The following is a 21,693-nucleotide window of genomic DNA, read 5'->3' on the forward strand; positions in this document are numbered from 1 at the left end:
AAAAAAAAAATTGGAGAGGAAAGGGTAGTAAAAAAAAAAACACCTTTCTACTAGTGTCATAGCAATTCAAATTAAGGATTTTAACTTATTCCCTGCTCAACTGGTTGACAGCATATTTCAGCAGGGCTTGGAAAACCAGTTTTCTGTTCTAAATATTCTAAGAGAGGTGACTTTCAGCTTTGTCACGTGGGATTCCCAAGAGTCCAGTTCCTCATTCCAATCCACTTCGTGTTTATGAAAGTGCATCAGCTGGAACAGTAAGAAGAAAAAAATTCACTGCAGGAAGTCATCCAATCCCGACAAACCGATATGTAGAATAAAGTTCAGAGCGTTGTTATTTATTACTCATATAGTCCAGCTAAGGTGTGTGTGTGTTGGGGGGGGTGTCTGTGTGCGCATGCGTGCAGAGGACGGACAAGCATAAGGGACCATAGATAAAGTGAAAAAGAGCCGAGGTACTCAGAGCTTATGTTGCTAGAGGTGAGATCAGTTACCTGCCTGCAACTGAAATTTCAAACTTCTGTTTAGAAGGGGCATGAGTGGACAATGTTGACTGATAGCTGGAAATACCTGCAGACAGCTTCAATTTTGTGAACAAATGAATGAGCCATGAATCAGAAGACTAGATACAGTTTTTTTCAGCTCCTGGTAATTTTTGCCTGTTTACTCCCAAGCACAACATCCTTTTCCATGAATGCCTATGTGACTGTGACTTACTACAACAACAGCAGCAACGACACCAAGACCGAGACATGTGAGTGTGGTGTCTATGGATTAGCCTCGCGGGTGGCTAACGCAATGGGAGTGGTGGGCATCCCTAAGGACAGCAACAACGACGCTTGTGGCTACAATACCAACTTTACTATCACTGATAAGCCCTGGATCGCACTGATAGAAAGAGGTAATTGCACATTTTCGGAAAAAATTCAAACAGCAGGGAGAAAAAATGCTGAAGCTGTTGTGATTTACAATTCTCCAGAGACTGGCAACCAGACGATACAGATGGCAAATTTTGGTAAGTAATGATTGATTTCCTAAGAGAACTGATGTTTTTGTTTGACTTAAAATTATATTCCCATCTAGAATTACTGTACAGTCTGGTAAAGAAGTTAAGTCTTATAATTTTACATAAAGTTTCCTTGTCTGGCACTACTTGCAATTCTTTTATTCTTAGTCAATATTGTTAATTTTGTTCCAAAGACAGAAACAACAACTCATGAAGTGATTCCTACTTTCAGGTTTGCATAGCTTTACTAGTTTCTTTAGCATGTGTTACATAACTACTTTTTAATATGCTAAGTCTTTACCTCCACCAGTATTAGAGTAGCATTTGAATTTTCGGGTTATTTTAATTTTCTGTTTGATTCATTGTCTCCTGAAATTTGGTTGTATATGTTTCCATGAAACTGTAAAACTGATCCTTTGGTGCTATTAGACAAAAGCAAATTATACACTAGTGAGATTTACAGAAAAAAAAATGATCTGACTGCTTTATGCATGATTTGGCTCTATCTAAGGGATGAATACATGCAAAAGACTATAAGAAATGTTATCTGGTAAGGCTGTTCTCCCTCAGGGGAGGTGATCAAAGAGCAGGCCAATCAGTTCATGTCAGACACAGTCCCTGTTCCCATAACTATGAACCCACTTGAACAATGAACTGCCATGGGTTACCTCTGTGCAGGGGTTACCAGGCCACAGAGGAAGACAATGCAGCCAGTCCAAATGAGACCTGATAGACTAGGGTCAGAGGAAAGGAGAGGAAGACCTCCCCTATCAGTGGACTAGGGGAGGGGCATGGGTGGGGAAGAGAGAGGGAGGATGGGTTTGGGAGGGGAGGAGGGAGGGAGCTACAGGGGGGTACAAAGTGAATAAACTGTAATTAATAAAAATAAAAATGATTTTTTAAAAAAGAAATGTTACCTGTTAAAAAGTCCACAGGAGAATAATTCATATCAAAATTAAAGATTTCCTTTGGAATGGTGTCATAATGAGTTCTTTGGTAAACCAAATCATCTACTTTATTAATTGTTCAAGGGGAGTTAGTTCTGAGAATTCATGTTTTCATTTTGAAAAAAAAAATGCCACGTTAAAAAAATAAATGAAGAGCTATAAGCAAATGGGTATGGAATTTTGGTGTTTATCGTGGCCAAGAATTATCTATATGAAAATTAAACCAATTTAAACAGACTTCAGAACCGTCGAAAGAAAACTATAAAACCTGGGTTAATAATAAAAGAGTTATACACCTGAAATATGGCAGTTTACTGACACTGTTGGGAAGGCATCTGCTGCTTTCTCTGGCCATGGGAAAATCAGGTGCAGCAGTCTTTCAGCAGTACCAAATTATTAAAAGCAGCACTCTACTTGCTACCTTTTGTAATATGCCCTGGGCATTGCTAGGGTGTCAGCCAAGCACACGTTTTTTCCAAGCTAAAACAACTTCATTAGCCTCCCAGGAAGATTCTTAATTTTTACAAGTCCTTTCATTTTTGTAGAAAAAAAAAAAATCATACAGTTTTCTAGTGAAGACTGGAAAATAACAAGCCAAGCCTAAAAATAACAAAAACAAAAGCATAGTTCCTTTTTATGTAAGCTTAGAGATCCTGGGTGCTCTGGATTTCTTTGACTGTGCACAACCATATTCTGATTATTGACTTGCCTGCTATTTTTAAAATACAAACAGTATCTAGTTAAATAGCAGTCCTGTTCTCAAACCTTTCTTTGCAGGTGTCCAGTAGGGACTGACATTGTGTGAAATGTGAATGCCCTGTTGCTGAATTTGAAATATTTCCCAAGGGTCACTCACAGTAAACCTCTTGAAGAGGCATGTAGACCATCATGTGAATATGTGGCTCTGAACCGACTTCTTAACTGGAAGGAGTTATATGACCAGCAACCTTTTTTTTTTCTTTGTTTGTTTGTTTTGGTTTGTTTTTTCTAGACAGGATTTCTCTGTGTAGCATTGGCTGTCCTGGACTCCTTTTGTAGACCAGGCTGGCCTCAAACACACAGAGATCAGCCTGACTCTCTGCCTGCCCAAGTGCTGGGATTACAGATTTGCATCACCATGCCTGGCTCCAGCAACAATTTCTTTTTTCTTTCTTTTTTGAATTTTATTTTTTTTTTACAATTTATTCATTATATATCCTGATTGAAGCTCCCTCCTTCAACTCCTTTCAGTTTCTCTCCCCTCTTTCTCCCACCCCCTTCCCCTCCTCTGCCATCTGCCCATAGCTTATCAAGTCTCATCAGGCCTGCCTGGATCCTCTTCCTCTGTGGCCTGGCAAGACCTCATCACCAGGAGCAAGTGATCAGGCAATTGAGTTCATGACAGAGGCAGCCCCTGCTCTCTGTACTAGATAACTCACATTGAGCTGCCTATGGGCTACATATGAGTAGGGGGTCTAGGTTCTCTCCATGCACGGTCCTTGGTTAGTGCGTCAGTCTCTGCAGGACCCCTTGGGCTCAGATTTTTAGCTTTGTTGCTCTCCTTGTGGGGCTCTTGTCCCCTCCATGTGCTTCTATCCCCATCCCCTTCCATAAAGAAAGACAGGCATGGTATACACTCACTTATAAGCGGATATTAACCATATACTATAGGATAGCCATACTAAAATCTACAGACCTAAAGAAGCTAAACACTAAGGAGTACTCTAAGAAGGATGCTTAAATCTCATTCAGAAAGGCAAACAGTATAGACACAAGAAGCTGTGGAAGAGAGGAAACAGGATGGGAGCTTATTATAGAGGGTCCTCTGAAAGGCTCCACCCAACAGGGAGTGGAAGCAGATGCTGAGACTCACAGTCAACCTTTGAGCAGAGTGCAGCAACATTTTCTTAAAGGTCCAGCATTAGCTCTGTTTTGAAATTAAGCACAGTGAGCCAAGTACCATGCATGGTACACACCTAATATCGGTACTGCTTGGGAGACTGGGGCTCAAGAAAGGAAAATTGGAGGTTCCCCATCTCAAAACATGTACAAAATAAAATAAGCACACTGAAAAAAGTTAACATAGAAACCAGGTGCAGTAATGCATGGCTGCAATTCCAGCACATGGAAGGCTGAGGCAGAATCATCATAAGTTCAAAGTGAGCCTTGAACTACACAGTGAGATCCTGTCTCAAAAATGAGGGAGATGGGAGAGGATAAAGGAGAGAAGAAAGGAAGAGAAGATGAAGGGTAGAGGGAGAAAGAAATAGAGGAGGTAAACCAGAAAGAACAATGAATGAAGTGAGGCAGGGTAGAGAAACATTGTTACAGTTAGATGGTGACTAAGAAGTCCTGGATTTCTGTTTTATTGCACACTGGGACTTTAGACAACAAGATACTATAAGCTGTATTAAAAGTAAATGATCACTGTTTGAGGAGTTAGAGATATGCCCATATATGTGTGTGTGTGTGTGTGTGTGTGTGTGTGTGTGTGTGTGTGTGTGGTGTGTGTGTGTGTGTGTGTGTGTACTTCAAAACACCATAAATCACCATATTAATATGTTTGAGTTTTATGCCTTTATATGTCAATTTAAATAAAAACCTAAACAAGACAGCAAAATCACAACTGTAATAGTTAACATTTATGGACACATAATAATACACTTTTACTGAGCAGGGTGCACCTTAAATGCATAAATTGTGTGGTTTATTGATGAAACATAGTTTAAGAATGGAGTTATAGCCAAGAGTGGTGGTGTATGCCTGTAATCCCAGCACTCTGGAAGGCAGAGGCAGGCATATCTCTGTGAGTCTGAGGCCATCCTGGTCTACAAAGTGAGTCCAGAACAGCCAAGGCTACACAGAGAAACCCTGTCTTGAAAAACAAAAACAATACACCTTTATTTATTTCAATGAATAGTATACTTTAACAATGAATGATATCAACTGTATATGATTAAACCTGTAACTTAAGCTTTTCCCTTACTAGTATTGCCACTACTAACTAGTCTAGCATTGGATTTCTTCCTTCCTGGAAATGGATCTCTTATAGAAACTATTTGTGATGTTGTTAGTAAGTATAACAAAGTGGGTATTTTGCAACATAAGTAAAAGTTTGTATTAGCTGTCCTTTTCTTATGTTTTGTTCTATTTGCTTTGTCACAAAGGATGACGGAACAATTTACCCTCCCACAAAAGCATATGAGTTTACCTTCCATCACCCATGCTTTCTCAGTGCTAGAGCCTACCATTTTAGAAAGTCAGTCCAGACTCTGTGACCCATGAACCCAACCATTCACTCTTCTCTGGTTCCCCCTCCCTTTCCTTCAACTCCAGTTTCCCACTAGGCCTGACTAGTCCTTCCTCTTGAATGGTATGTGGAAGGGTTTGGAAGGAGGAAAATAAAGAGAGAAATTATGTAATTATACTGTAATCTCAAAAATAAAACTTAAAAAGGTCTGTAGTTTAAAATGTTGGGTTTATCACTTGGTGTAGCCAAAGCAAATGCATATTGTTGGAAACTACAGGATGTCTCAGTAAAACTAAGCATGCTTTAGGTGACTTAAGGAGGCAGGACACTGAACGACAATATTATTATTTGGCTTGAAATTATGTCAGTTCTCAGAATATTGAACTTTCAGTGCTAAAACCAGGAAGCTCCTGGGCAAACCAAGAAATATTGACTATGATATCTGGGTTTATTTTGGATTTATATGCTATCAGAAAGTCAGGAAAAGTCTTTGATGGTTTCTAAGTAAATTCTTTTTTTTTTTTATAAATGGTAACGATCAGCCAGAGGCTAAAACCATTGCTGATGAAAAAGCAATAGCTATTATAGCTAGATAGGGGCTACTTAGTCACTTTTGTGGCTTTGACGTTGTTCACATTTTGTCTGTATTCATACATAGTCACAATCTCTTGTCTCTGTCTTGATGCGTCATGGTCACAGAATGAGCTTCTCTGTTGCTGATACTCCATGAAATAATTTACCTCAACAAGAAAAAGCAAGACCAAACTCCTAGTGGTATGCCAAGTTGTAGACAACAGTAAGCACTTATTTCATTCTCTGTGACAATCCACTTTGTGTATATCCATACAGTAGTATAAATATGTTCTATCTTCCAAAGGTCCCTGTATGTTTCTGAGCCTCCATGACCCATACAGGCTGCCTCCAATGATGCAATATACCTACAGGATTTTTTTTTTACTTCTTGCTCATCATAGTTTTGTGATATCTGGACCAAATATCCTTATTCCCGTGCCCTGGTTATTTATGGCCTTCATCTGACATTTTTTCTATGAGTGATAGCTATAGCTAGATGAAAGAGCTATATTATTAGCAGTAGCAGCAGTAGTAATAGTAATAGCATTATTAGTAGTAATATAATAATTATGCTACTACTACTGTTACTATAAATAATATACATCCTCATCTACTGTGGGTTTGACTTCGCATTTGTTTCTTTTATTTTAAAGACTTTGAGAATGCATACATGAGTACTTACTGTATTCATATATCATTTTCACCCCAAACTGTCTCCTAACTCCTCTTATTCTCCCCTTATTCTCTCTCTATTTTATGGCATGGCCTTTTCTTCAATTATAATTTTTACATATCTGTATACACATACATATAAAAACACAATCTGCTGCACTTATTGTGCTCATATGTATTCATATTTAGGGATGACCACTTAGGATTGGATAGCCTATCAAGGAGCTCGTCTCTGGAAAAGACTGGTTCTCCCTCTCTTGGTAGCAATTAATTGCCTATAACTCTTCATCTTGGGGTCAAGCATTTTGAGCTTTTTAATTATTTTATTTTTATTTTTCACGATTTATTCATTATATATACCGATTGAAGCTCTCTCCCTCAACTCCTTCCAGGTTTTCCCTCCCTCTCCTCCCCTATCCCCTTCCCTTTGTCCACTGAAAGGGGGAGTTCTCTGCCATCTGCCTATAGCTTATCAAGTCTTATTAGGACTGCCTGGATCCTCTTTCTCTGTGGTCTGGTAAGGCTGCATCACCAGGAGCAAGTGATCAAAGAGCAGGCAATCAAGTCCATGACAGAGGCAGCTCCTGCTCCCCTTACTCGGACACCCACATGAAGACTGAGCTGCCAATTGGCTACATCTGAGCAGGGGGTCTTGGTACTCTCCATGCATGGTCCTTGGTTGGTGCATCAGTCTCTGCAGGACCCCCTGGGCTCAGATTTTTTAGCTTTGTTGGTCTCTATTTCAACATAAAACCAGACACACTAAACCTGTTGGAAAAAAAAGTGGGGAAGAGCCGGAACTCATTGGCATGGGAACAACTTCCTGAAGAGAAAACCAACAGCACAGGCTCTAAGATCAACAATCAATAAATGGGACCTCATGAAACTGAAACGCTTCTGTAAAGCAAAGGATCTTCACCAACCCTATATCTGACAGAGGGCTAATATCCAGAATATATAACGAACCAAAGAAGTTAGACATCAACAAACCAAATAATCCAATTAAAATGGGGTACAGAGCTTTTTGAGCTTTTAGTCATCTAGGTTGGCACATCAGTTGATGTTGTTATTGTACAGGTCTTGTTTAGGGAACCATACTGTTTTCCTGGGTACAAATTCTTGTCATCAGTGGAAGATGCTAGAAATAATTTGACTTAGCCACTGAGTAAGGGCATAACATTTTTTAAGAATTTTTTTCAAGATTATAATATAATTACAAAATTTCTCCCATCTCTTTCGTCCCTTCAAAACCTCCCATGGAGGGGTGTTTTCTTGCTCTATTACAAATTTTTGGCCTCATTTCTTCATTAATTGTTATTATGTGCATATATGTGTATGTACATACATGAATACTCCTAACTATAACCTGCTCAGTCTGTATAATATTATCTATATTTATGTTTCCAGGGCTGGCCATTTGGTATTGGATAACCAATTGGTGAGCACAAGTTCTTTTTAGGCTATTTGCTATTGGATAACTGACTGGTGAGCACATCTTTTTAAAAATTTTGTTTTCCACGTGTGTGTGTGTGTGTGTGTGTGTGTGTGTGTGTGTGTGTGTGTGCGCTACAGGTATGAAATATAGTTCCTCATAGTTTTGATTTGTATTTCTCTAATGAACATAGATTTTGAGCATTTCCTATATATCTATTGGCTATTTATATCTCTTTCTAGAAATAGCTGTTTACTTCTACTATCAATTTTAACAGGGTAATATTTTTTTTTGTTGAATTCTCTCCATATTCCGAATATTAGCCCCTAGTTGAAGTAATGATCTTCAAATATGTTATTACATTCTTAATACCAAACACATTCTCTGCATATGTCACACTCCCATCCCCATTTTGGAACAAAGTCACACATATCCCAAGCTGGCCTCAAACTCACTATGTAGTCAAGGTTGACCTTGAACTCCTGATTATCACATCTGTCAAAGTATACTTGTGGGAATTGGTTCCCTCATTCCCCCACATAGTTTCCTGGGGTTGAATTCAGGTTAATATGCATGGCAGCAGGTATCCTTTACCCACTGAGCCATCTCCCCAGCCCACAACTTATATCATTGCTTTCCAAACACTCCAGGGACAGACACAAAATTCTATCCCAGATACACAGGACAAGTCAAGACTCCTGAGTAATTCAAACTAAAATTTTAGGACATGTAAGAACTAACCTGCTGAACAGACAGTTTTTTTTTTTCAAGTTAAATAAGCTATTTATGGATTAATTTCCTTAAGAAAGGCTTGTATTTGAATGTCTCGTATGTCAGCAAAGTCAGTAATTTGAGAAGGATAAACTAATCCTTTTTATCTTTTTGACTGTGTCTAATGAAGTGAATTACAGGGTGAAGTTCACAGCAATTCAAAATCCCCAACACTCACCAAATTTAGAGCAGCTAAGTGTGTGGAAAGGAAGGATTTAATCAGAGTGGCAAACTCACCTGCTGTATAAAAATGCTTTTTGTAGAAATGAAATGGGAAATAAAACCATAATATCAGCTGAAGTGAGAGGACAATAAACTCCCCAATAAGATCTGGACTTTGTTATGTACTTAAAGAGGGTTATCTAAGTGAATTGACTGGCTAAATCCATTCTTGTGACATTGTCCTCATTCTCAGGCCACAACAATAGATTCTAACTGATCTTCCCATCTCAGTCCAAACCTGTCCTGCAAACAAAGTTGCTTTGGGTGATGGGGGGCAGGGTTTCGTGTAGCCCATTCTGGTTTCAGAACTCTGTACCTGAGGAGGACTTTGAACTCCCGATGCTTCTACTTGTGGAATGCTGAGATTTCAAGCCTGTGTGCCCTACTGTCACAGTTTTTGTGCATGCCACAGGACTTTGCGCATGGTAGACAAGCACACAACCACCTGAGATACATGCTAAGTTCCTGAAATAGCTTTTTAGGAAAGGTAAGTCTCAGCCATCTGCCATTCTGCTGTGATGGAACCATTTTCCCACACCATAATTTATCTAGGACTCACCGGACGACTGTCTTGCTCTGAGTTCTCCTCACACTATTTTTTCCCTACTCTATGAGGTCTAGCCACCATGGGTTTCTTTCACTTCCTCAAGTGCATTAAAATATTTCCAGCTTACATCCTGAATGTAACCTTTGACCTTCCTTGAGTGTCTTCTCTCTTACATCTCAATCAACATTAAATCTTTGCTCATTCTACCTCCAGAATCCCTTTTTTACACCCTTTTTGTTTTCACACCTCTGCTGCTTTTATCAAAGTCCAGGCCAGCAACATCTCTCCCTGGAATCACTGCTAGCCTCCCAGCTGATCTCCATGTGACACTCATCATCCATACTGTCTGAGAAAGTGGCCTTGTAAAGACTGTACTTCAACCCAACTTTATTAAATTCCAGACTTTCTTTGCACACATGATAAAGTCTTACATTGCCAAGCATCAAGCACCATGACTTTTCTGTTTTGTTTCTTTGTTTTGGTGTGTGTGTGTGTGCACATGCTCAAGAAAGAGAAAGGTTTATGGGCATGTATGTATGTATGTATGTATGCAGGTATACTCTCCTGTGCATGTATATGTGGCCTAGGGTATCTTCTCCTGTTTCTCTTCACCTTGGTTGGTTGTTTCTTTTGTACTTATATTGTTGTTTGGTTTATTTTCTTTTTCTTTTCTTTTTTTCTTCCTTCTCCTTCTGCTTACTTTTTCAGATAAGGACTCACTAAATCTGGACCTTGGCAATTCCACTAGAATGGCTGGCCAGCAATCCTCTAGGATCTGCCTGTTTCAGAACCGCATAGTGCTGAGGTTGTAGATGCATCCTACAACATATGGCTTATTACATGTGTGCTAGGAACCCAATTTCAGGTCCTCATGAGTTGACAGCAAGCACTTTCCCCATGGAGTCATCCCTTAGCTATTTGTGTGTGTGTGTGTGTGTGTGTTTAACTTATTTATTTATTTATCTATTTATTTATTCATCTATCTATCTATCTATCTATCTATCTATCTATCTATCTATCTATCTATCTATCTATCTATCTATCTATTTATAGACAGGTTTTCTCCATGTAACAGCCCTGGCTGTCCTGGACTCACTTTGTAGACCAGGCTGGCCTCAGAGTGTACATTTTTTACTTTTCCTTCTAAGTCATTTTTTTTTTTTACCATAATGCTGCCTCCAAAATGTCTACCTCTACCAGTTTAGTGCATGTTAGTCACTATCATTCTCCAAAATAACAATTTTAAGAGCTTCCAACCTGGGTTCTTTATTTCTACTCTTGGTACCTACCCTAGATATTGTCTACATATATGAGTCAGCTACCCCATTCATCTTCTTGCAATGCCTTAGTGTTTTTTTTTCTTTATTCTTTAGATAAAATCTGAACTTTCCCATACATGAAAGGATTCGCATTATTTACCTTGGCTACTCCTCCAACCCAGAAATCCGCTCTCCCCTCTCTAACCATACAGCAACTAACAGGACCATCTAGCAATTTCTAACTCATGAAGCTTTTCTTTTCTTTCTGTCTCTGAATCCCAGTTTAAATATCCCTTCTAAGAGGTTTCCCTTAATGGTGTCCACATTATTTCCCACCTGTTTTTAAATCTCTTAAAACGTACAATTATTTGTCATTGTCTATCAACTCAGACTGTGAGTGCTAGGAGAATATAAACCACAAATGTCTTTGCATTTTCTTGCCCCAAGGAGTAAACATCATCTTCACTCCTTGAAGAACAAAAGTTTAAGACAGTGGTTCTCAACCTGTGGGTCATGACCCCTTAAGAGGTCAAAGGATCCTTTCATGGGGATCCCCTAAGACAATTAGAAGACACCGATATTTACATTACAGTTCATAACAGTAGCGAAATTGAGGAAGAAAGTCAGGCAATATAGCACATGAGAAATAAAACCTGAAAGAAGGTTTTTGTGGCATGGGAGGGTACAAGGTGGGGTTGAGGAATATAGGAGTACAGGGAGGGGGAAATCAATGAAAAACTGTGTTTGAAAATTCTACAGTTATGAAGTAGCAATTAAAATAATTTTATGGCTGGGGGGGTCAGCACAACATGAGGAACTGTATTAAAGGATCGCAGCATTAGGAAGGTTGAGGACCACTGATTTAAGAGATTGGCGAGGGATTCCCTTCTGTAGAAGAAAGGATGGACATGGTTAAGTGAGGTTGATTAGGTAAATTCAACAAACTATTGTGCTTGACATTTTTTTCACTTTTACAGATATGAATTATAAATGAATAATTTCTCTGCCTAAAAACAGTATCTAATTAGATACCTCCTTTAACAACTATGAATGTTATTTATTCAGTACTAAACTTTCCAGGCTTTTCCTGGATTTTTCTGTATACACATGCTTTGTGTGTGTCACATGGATGCCCACACATGCAAGCAAATTAGTGTAATACTTTTAAAATAATATTTTGAAAACTGACAGCAACATGAGCTGTACTGGCAAGAATATGAAATGTTAGGGCTGGGTCATAAGTCATCTGTGTAGTTTATGCATCTGTGTAAACATTAGAAGCTTTTTGTATAACAGGGTTTTGATGCTTTCTTACTCTTTCAGTCAAATCTAAGTGTTTGTGGACCCTGATTTCGAGACAAATTAAAATCAGTAAATTCACTGTGAGCTCGCTATAGCATATATTTTCTTCATTTTAAAACTGAGGAATGGAGAATATTTTGTCAGGGCCGAAAGATGTGTTTTGTTTTCATTCCTTAACATAATCTTTGCTTAATTTTGGCATGTTTTGCCTGAATTAATGTTTCATTCATTATATTATTGTCATCTGTTAGTCCATTAGTTTTTCTCATAATTACTGATAATAATTAGAAAAGAGTGTATATATATATATGTATATGTGTATAAATATATAGAATAAATGCCTAAAGAAGACTGTACTACATAGTATAATTCTACTTAAGTGTTCCTTCACTCTTTCCCTTGCTTCTTAGGTCCTGTCACCTAACCTACCCTTTCTTTACAATTCAAATATTCCTATCCCAGACAGCAAGGACTCAGACTGAGACTATATTGCATCAGTCTCTATATTTGCAATGCCTATGACTTATTCATTCAGGAAACTGTTAATATATTCATAGGTTATTTTGATAAAGCAGCCTGGGGTGTTTTATTTATTAATTTTAAATTAGCAGACGCAGTAGTATGTTCCACGTGGACAATTTTTTATTGGAAATAGATTCTGCTCTGATACAATACAGCCACAGCTTCCCCTCCCACCACTCTTCCCAGCTTCTCCCCCCAAACCCTATCTTCCCTGGATCCACTCCCCATCCATCTCCCATTAAAAAAGAGCAGGACTTCAGGAGCCAACATCCAAACACAACAAAATAAGATACAAAAAAAAAAAAGGACAAGGTAAAAGCCTTCATTGAGGCTAGACAAAGCAGCCCAATTGGAGGAACTCTTAAAAGCAGCCAAAAGTGTCTGAGACACACCTTCTTCCATTTGAGAATTCTCACAAAAACCCTTAAGTTAACAGCCATAACATATATGCAGAGGAGCTGGTGCAGACCCATGTAGGCCATATTCTTACTGCCTCAGTTCTGTTAACCCCTGAGCTTTGCTTAGTTGATTCAGTGGGCTGTATTATCTCACAAGAATATTTTCTTTCTTGCTTACTTCCTTGCTTTCTTTCTTTCTTCTACATTTTTTTTATTTTTTTATTAATTCACTTTACATCCCTATCATAGCCCCCTCCCTTGTCATCTCCCAGTGCCACCCTCCCTCCCTCTTACCCCCATCCCTTTCCCCTAGTACTCAGAAAGGGGGAGCCCTACTTCCTTACCATCTGACCCCAGCCTATCAAGTCTCTTTATTTTTAATTAAATTTTTATTTTTTATATTAATTACAGTTTATTCACTTTGTATCCCAGCTGTAGCCTCCTCCCTCCTCCCCTCCCAATCCCACCCTCCTTCCCTCATCTCCTCCTATGCCCCTCTCCAAGTCCACGGTTAAGGGAGGTCCTCCTCCCCTTCCATCTGACCCTGGACTATCCAGTCTAATCAGAACTGAGTGCATTGTCCTCTTCTGTGGCCTGACAAGGCTGCTCCCCCATCAGGGGAAGGCAGTCAAAGAGCCAGCCACTGAGTTCATGTCAGAGACAGTCCCAGTTCCCCTTACTAGGGAACCCACTTGGATACTGAGCTTCCATGGGCTACATCTGTGCAGGGGTTCTAGGTTATCTACATGAATGGTCCTTGGTTGGAGTATCAGTCTCAGAAAAGACCCCTGTGCCCAGAAATTTTGGTTCTGTTGCTCTCCTTGTGGAGCTCCTGTCCTCTCCAGGTCTTACTATCTCCCTGTTCTTTCCTAAGATTCCCTGCACTCTGCCCAAAGTTTGTTTATGAGTCAGAAATGCTCAACATCCTTAGTCATCAGGGAGATGCAAATCAGAACGACCCTGAGATTTCACCTTGCATCTATCAGAATGGCTAAGAGCAAAAACTCAAGTAACAATACATGCTGGAGAGGATGTGGAGAAAGGGGAACCCTCCTCCATTGCTCTTGGAAATGTAAACTTGTACAACCACTTTGGAAATCAATCTGGCACTTTCTCAGACAATTAGGAATAGCACTTCCTCAAGATCCAGCTATACCACTCCTAGGCGTATAGCCAAAGGATGCTCAAGAATACAAGGACATTTGCTCAACCATATTCATAGCAGCTTTATTTGTAATAGCTAGAACTTGTAAACAACCCAGATGTCCCTCAACAGAGAAATGGATACAGAAATTGTGGTACATTTAAACAATGGAATATTACTCAACAATTAAAAACAAGGAAATCATGAAATTTGCAGGCAAATGGTGGGAACTAGAAAAGATCATCCTGAGTGAGGTATCCCAGAAGCAGAAAGACACACATGGTATATACTCACTTATAAGTGGATATTAGACATATAATATAGGGTAAACCTACAAAAATCAGTACACCTAAAGAAGCTGAGCTAGAAGGAGGATCCTAGACAAGATGATCAATCCTCACTCAGAAAGACAAAAGAGATGGAGATTGAAAGGAGAAAACAGGAAACAGGACAGGAGCCTACCACAGAGGGCCTCTGAAAGACTCTACCCAGCAGGGTATCAAAGCAAATATTGAGACTGAAGTCTCTTCAGGACTGCCTGCATCCTCTTCCACTGTGGCCTGGCAAGGCTTCCCCACCAGGAGGAAGTGATCAGGTAACAGAGTTCAGGCAACAAAGTTCATGTCCCTAGTCCCCTTAATAGGGAACACACATGAAGCCTGAGCTGCTATGGGCTACATCTGAGCAAAGGATATAGTACTTTCCATGCATGGTCTGTGGTTGGTACATCAATCTTGCAGCCTCCTCCCCTGGACCCACATTAGTTGGCTCTGTTGGCCTCCTTATGGAGCTCCTGTTACCTCTAGGTCTTTCTATCCCCCAACTCTTCCATAAGATTCCCTGCACTCTGCCGAAGTTTGGCTGTGAGTCTTTAGTATCTCCTTCTATCCCCTGCTGGGTCATCAGAGGATATCTTTGGAATGCTCCTGTCCTCACAGGGGTATTTTCAAACATAGTTTTTCATTGATTCTTCTCCTCCTTTTACTCCTATATCCCCAACTCCACCTTTTATCCTTCCTCACCCAAACCTTTCAACTTTTATTTCTCATGTGCCCTATTGCATGCCTCTCTTCCTCAACAGCCCCCACTTTGTTAATCTCCCTTCCCGTTTTAAGCCTATAACTACACTCTCTCCCACTCATGTACGAACATATAGCTATTATAAGTTAAGACCTGTGTGTGAGGAGAGAATATGAGATGTTTGTCTTTCTGAGTCTTGAGTTAATTTGCTGAATAGTTGGGAGTTCTGTTCAGTTTCCTATAAGGGGGCATTTTAGTTTCGGCACCTGAAAACACCTGAAAAGGAAAACAATATAACAGATGAGAATATCAGGATGTTTGAAATAACTGTGGAAGAGTGCATTGGGGGATGGTGTTTAAACATCCCTTTTCACGGCATTTGAGCAATAAAGTAGTTCACCCACATTAGTGTCCTACTTTCAGTAAAAAATTGTTCAGAAGTAAAGTGATGTCAATGAGTGTTTTTAGATTTGTATTGTATTTAATTTAAATATTTAATATATATTCATAACATGAACTATGTAAAGACTTGCAATAATGTGACTTGCAATGCAATGATAATAAACTTTATGTCCAAATAACTAATACATTGACATCTGTGGGGGAGAGAAGAAAAAAGACATAGGGAAATGAAACCTTGCTTTAAAATTCACTTTCTATCCAATCTAATTATCTTTTTTTTCATTTTTTATTCTTGTCACTCTAATAATTGAAACTCCTAAGTTCTTCCACCTGTGAAAACATTCTAACTGAGGGATAGAGAAACCGCCCAATGTTAGCGTTCTTGCCTTAACTCACAATCACTAGTACCGCAAACAATACGAAAAGAACAATACCCGTTTGTTTTCCAGCTTGTGAGGAGAAATGTTATTATTAAGTAGTTTGTTAATTGCATGCCAAGTGACAATCTCAAGAATAATTTGAAGTCCTAGTATCAGCAGATTCATTCTATATAGAACACAATTAGATACAGACAAGCTGGTAAGCTTCACCCATGGAAATGGAGCTAGGAGGTTTCAAATATGAGGTTTGAAATCTGATATCCTGACTCCACATCCCACACTTTTAATTATTACACAGCATGTACCATGCAAAGCACTGAAAATGGGAACAGAAATGTTATGGCCTTCAAAAGGAGAAATGTAGCAAGAGGAACTGATATTTATATAAATTGCTAGAAAGCAGAAATAGAATATTAAGTCCGTTAGAGTTGAGGAGGTTAAGAGATTGTGAACTGAGAGTGTTGGGAGGGATATAAACATGAACATTCAAGTTATAAATGATGGCATCATGAACTGGTGGGGTGTCTATACAAGGCTGTCAACAGGAGTTTGATTCCCAGATCCCATGATGGAAGAAAGGACCGGATGCCTAAAAGTTGTTATCTGACCTCCCTTTGGGTACTGTGGTACATGTGTGCCTGCACTCATACCTGTATCTTACATGAACTACTGCTGCTGCTGCTACTACTACTACTACTACTAATAATAATAATAAAATAATGATGTCAAAGGTAAACTCAATGATCAGTACTGGGAATTTGAAAATGAGAGTGTTTTAGTGGGCAAGGAGAAAGATTTCTGAGGTTGCCTATACAGGACAGCCATAATGTGGAGAATATGAATGCCTGGCAATGGGCTAAAGAAGATAGAATGGAGAAAAATCCCTGAAGTCAAATTACTCAGAGCTATAGTGATGACTGATGATAAACTCATGGTGAGGGACTCATGATCCAAATGACAATGTCTTCAATAAATGGGAAACCAGAGGTAAGGAGTGGTCCATGGCTAACCAGAAAGGAAAGCAAAAAAGTGTTGACCCCAAATACCCTGAGACTTTCTTATCCATGAGGGTGAGGGGAAATGGTAGAAGTAAAAAACAAAAAGCAATAGGGAAAGGGGACATTGTAGAAAATGAGCCAAATTAGTCTCAATTTACGGCAGTGATTAAGAATGAAATGAACATGAGGTCCGGATGGTTCTGGGGTAAAGATTTCAAATGAAATTCTGGAATAAAGTTGTTTCACACTAGTTTGAAACTTGGTTGACCGGTGTAAAGGGCATGTATGTAAATCTAGATAGAATTATTTACATGAGGTTGGGCCAGTGAGCCGGTTCAGTGGGGAAAGGCACTTGCTGCCAACCCAATGTAGATCCTTTGGACCTACTTGAAGGAAGGAGAAAACTGACTCCCACAAGTTGACCTCTGGCCTCCAAGGGGGCACTGTGGTGTGCGCACAAACACACAAACTTTCTCTCTGTCTCTCTCTCTCTCCCCCCCACACACACACATTAATACACACATACCTAATTTTTAAAAAGAAAGATGAGAGACAGCAGGTACTCTTGAAAGTGCTGAATATCTTGAAAAAAGGAGAAGAGCTGAATATCTTGAAAATTAATAGAAGAGCATAATCCAAAAGGGTTTGTGCTTAGACCTGGAATGCAGCTGGAAGATTGCATGTAACAAGGGCACAAAAGAAGGGTGTTTATGGCACAGAGCAAGGATAGACATGGGTATGGATGGGACACAGTGGGAGGTAATAGGTGTTGTGGAATGGCCTGAATATGAAAGGAACCCACTAGAGGTTTATTTTTCTACTTATTTTTGGGTTTTCATGACAAGGTTTCTCTGTGTAGCCCTGGCTGTGTGGACTTGCTTTGTAGACCAGGCTGGTCTTGAACTCACAAAGGTCTGTCTGCCTTTGTCTCCTGAGTGTTTGAATTCTTTGTGTGTGCCACCTACTAGTTTTTTATTATTATGTATATTAATTACAGTGTATTCATTTTGTATCCCAGTTATAGCCCCCTCCTTCTTTCCCTCCCAATCCTATCATCCCTCCCTCATCCTCTCCCCTGCCCTTCTCCAAGTCCACTGATAGGGGACGTCCTCCTCCCCTTCCATCTGAGCCTAGCTTATCAGGTTTCTTCAGGACTGGCTGTCATGTCCTCCTCTGTGGCCTGCCAAGGCTGCTCCTACCTCCTCAGGTTTGGAGAGGTCAAAGAGCCAGCCACTGAGCTCATGTAGTAGCTGTCTACTAAGGGTTTTTAATGGAGCTGTTTTAAAGTTTTGATCCAGGTGCAAGTCAGTCCTTGACTTGGATGCTCCCTGGGTACCCAGAGGATGTTGCATAGCAATTGGAAATCATTATAAAGATTGAGCTGATGGCAGAGCTCTCTAGAACCATTTTAATAAGCCAGGCATTCTGAGAAATAATAATTATTGTGACTTGTGGTAATTATCTATCTTTGCACAGAGAGGATTAGGATTTTTAGGAAAAGAAGAATTTAGTTACAACCTTCAGATGACAAAATTGCTATCATTAATGCCTGCATTCCACTATTGTGTTCAACCCAATCTATATTTGCTTGTGTGTATTTTTAGCTTTTAAATGGAAATGTAAATTAAGTTATTTTCCTTACAGTAGTGGATTCAGCAGAGGTGGAGTAGAATCAAGGAAGATGCTTGACATTCTTTTCACCCTAAAAATGTCAGCATGGGTCAATTAACTATTTTTTTTGAAGTGGCTTTTCAACTGATGTTTAAAAGACAGTGTGTAATGCTTAGTAGAATTTATGGACAGACACATCTAAGTTTTGTTTTTTTTTTTTTTTTGTCTTACACATTTATTGTATTTAAAACTGGCCTACCAAGTAGCAAGTTCCCTTATGGCATTCTCATACATGTTTAGTTTTGATGTACCCTGCCCTCCAACTCCTCTCTTCCCTGTTACTGCTCCCCATCCCCTCTTGAACCCTTCTACCTCAGCACCCTTTCTTCCACTTTCCTATTACCTGTATTTATGTAGGAGTGGGCAGAGGCCAAGAAATTAGAAAGGACTCATGACATGATAAAAAATGGGGAAAGTAATAGAACACACGTGACATGTAAGAAAACTGCCTCCCTAAGAGCTATATCGAGAAAGCTTAAAGAGAAACCCTAGGCTCTAATCTGACGCATATTACCACAGATACCTATGCCTTCCGGGAGGCTAGCAGGTGAAGTGAAGCCCTAGGGTAAAGGCCCTAGGAGGCATATTCTTGTTTACTTATCTGTAGACTGGGCAATGTTAGCCAGCACTGCTGCGGGCTGCTAGGAGAAAATCTCATGGGGAGAGCAAGTTCTGGCTGTCACTAGGATTTTTAACATGGGTTTTTAAAAAGGAGGAAACGATTCAGCATTTTTTTTGACTAAAATGTTCTGCAGAGTGTAATAATAATACAGGCCTGTAATTCTACCACACAGGAGGATGTGGTGTTTCCTGGACACCCTTTGCTACACAGCCTTGGCTATATGAGAACCTCTTTCAAAACGAACAAATGCTGGCTGGAGAGATGGCCCAGTGGTTAAGACTGCTGGCTGCTTCTCCAGAGGAACCTGAGCTCAATTGTCAGCACCAACATGGCAGCCCACAACTGTCTGTTGTGATCACAGACACACACACACACACACACACACACACACACACACGCGCACACACACACACACACACACATACTCCACAGGAAAAAAAATTAAGATCATTTAAAACTATTAATTATAAAATAAAAAGTACTTATAATTTCAAACAAACAAATCTAAAAAGCACAATATTTCTTGACTTATTTCAATCAAGAAATATTTCTGAGAGCCTATTATTTTTCAGACCCTGCTCTCTTATGTTTTCATTCCGTAGTGCTATCTCTGAGCCTTCAAATGGACAGCAACCTTTCTTCCAAATACAGGACACAGTAGTAACTTGGGACAAGATCTTTATATTGAATAAGACTTAGATGTGAATTTTCGACCTGTTATGGGTTTTTGTTGTTGTTGTTTTGTTCTGTAGTTAACAATGCTGTGTGATCTCAGACAAGTTACTTAACCTTGCTGAAATTCTGTTAACCATTGAGACATCTTTCCAGCTCAACTTTTATGTATACTCCTATGTATATCATTCTCAGACTGCTAATATCATAGGCTCATAGGCCAAACTTAAAAGAGTAATCTTAAGTCTTTTCTACATAGTTCAGGAATCCCTTCCATGAAAGCCTTGCCTAGTAGGTGTTTCTGTTCTGCTTTAGTTCTCTCAGAGCCGAGTCACCCCAATTTCTCCACAGGCGGCTTCTTTTCTGTATAGCTCCAGTTTTTCCCAAGTTATTTTTCAAATCCTCTGCTTTTAATTTCTATTTTCTTTTTGTTGTGTTTTCCTGGCCAAAGAAGGACAGTAGACTAGTCGTTCACAACTTGAAGTTGTTTTCTATTTACTTTAGCATCCAGTCAGTTTCCAATCAATAGAATTGACATGTCTCTTTTTTTAGTCGACAGTAGAATTCAAATTCCAATACTTGGACCATTTTTTTATTGACTGACGTACTAGGAGGCAGACCTTCTGGCTTTTAAAATAACTTTAGTTTTTGTGCATGATAGTGAAAAACAAACTCAAAGCCTTGAAATGCTGGGGAAAGGCTCACCAACGATACACAGTCACAGCCCATGTGTACTTTCCCTTTTTGAGTATTAGAAAAGGATTTGGAGACCAGTTGTTTACCATGTGTATGGGTTTTTTTTGGCTACAGGTATGTCTGTGCATCATTTTTTTCATGCAGTACCAGTGTGGTCCAGAAGAGGGTAACAGATCCTCTGGAACTGGAGTTATGTGCCAACATGAGGGTGGTGGGAACAGAACCCAGGTTCTCTGGAAGAGTGATCAGTGCTCTTAACTGCTTTGCCATCTCTCTAGCACAAATGCTACTCGTTCCTAAAGTGGCACTCTTTTAGAGAATCTTCCATTAGACAATAGAAACAACTAGTTTGGATTTTAAAAGATGTAGGTTTGGGGCTGGAGAGATGTTGCTAAGCAGCTATGTTTACATTCTGCCCTTGCAGATTACTGGAATTTGGTTCCCAGGACAAACCTTGGGAAACTCACAACCACCTATATATAAGTCCAGCGCTAGGAGATCCAATGTCCTCTTCTGGCCTCCACAGCTGCTTGTACTCACACGCACAACCTCATCCCCAACAAACACACAGAGACACGATAAAATGAATCTTTAAAAGCTATAGGTCTCTGTATTTCTGTTTAAAAGGCACATATTTCTAGTAAAAAAAAATCATAAACTTGGCTAACATGGCTAAAACAATCAATGTTTAGACCATTTTTTTTCCTACTGAAGAGTAGGAGGCAGGCCTTCTGGCCTTTAAAAAAATATCTTTAGTTTTTGTGCACGATGGTGGGGAACAAATACAGGGCTTTACAATGCTGAGCAAAGGCTTGCTACTACTACACCTTCACAGACCATGTGTGCTTTCACTTTGTGACTACTGGAGAAGGATTTGGGAGCCAGTCATGTAAATAATATGACTGGCCGGGAGGTGGACAGGAGTCTGTTTGTCCAATAAGATTTCCTTTGCTACTAATAATGATGTTTAAATTTCACCCATAAATTAACAGCATAGCAGGGATTAATTCACTGAAAGCAATCTGACCATTCATCGCAGTCAATCTAGTGGTTAGCCCACCATGATGTGCAAATAAATACAAGTGAGTGAATTAGACTGTGAGAATGAATAAATGGACAGGCATTATTCGGTGATAAGAGTACTTATGTAGCATTGTTCCTAGCGCCACAAAGACTAAATGAGGCAGAAAGGGAAATATCTCTTTCCT

General features: G+C 39.5%; 1 protein-coding gene across 1 annotated transcript in view; it reads left to right on the plus strand.

Annotated features, from left to right (window-relative positions):
- The first annotated feature begins 418 nt into the window (after positions 1-418).
- The window catches only part of Rnf128 (ring finger protein 128), a 131,635-nt gene continuing 110,360 nt past the window's right edge, over positions 419-21,693 (plus strand). The window contains exon 1 of the mRNA XM_055618390.1: positions 419-1,015. Within this exon, the coding sequence (XP_055474365.1) occupies positions 610-1,015 (406 nt within the window). The 5' untranslated portion in view covers positions 419-609. The remainder of the gene's footprint in view (positions 1,016-21,693) is intronic.

The sequence above is a fragment of the Psammomys obesus genome, unplaced genomic scaffold, assembly GCF_907164565.1.
Source record: "Psammomys obesus unplaced genomic scaffold, mPsaObe1.curated_primary_1811, whole genome shotgun sequence".
NCBI classification, from domain to species: domain Eukaryota; kingdom Metazoa; phylum Chordata; class Mammalia; order Rodentia; family Muridae; genus Psammomys; species Psammomys obesus.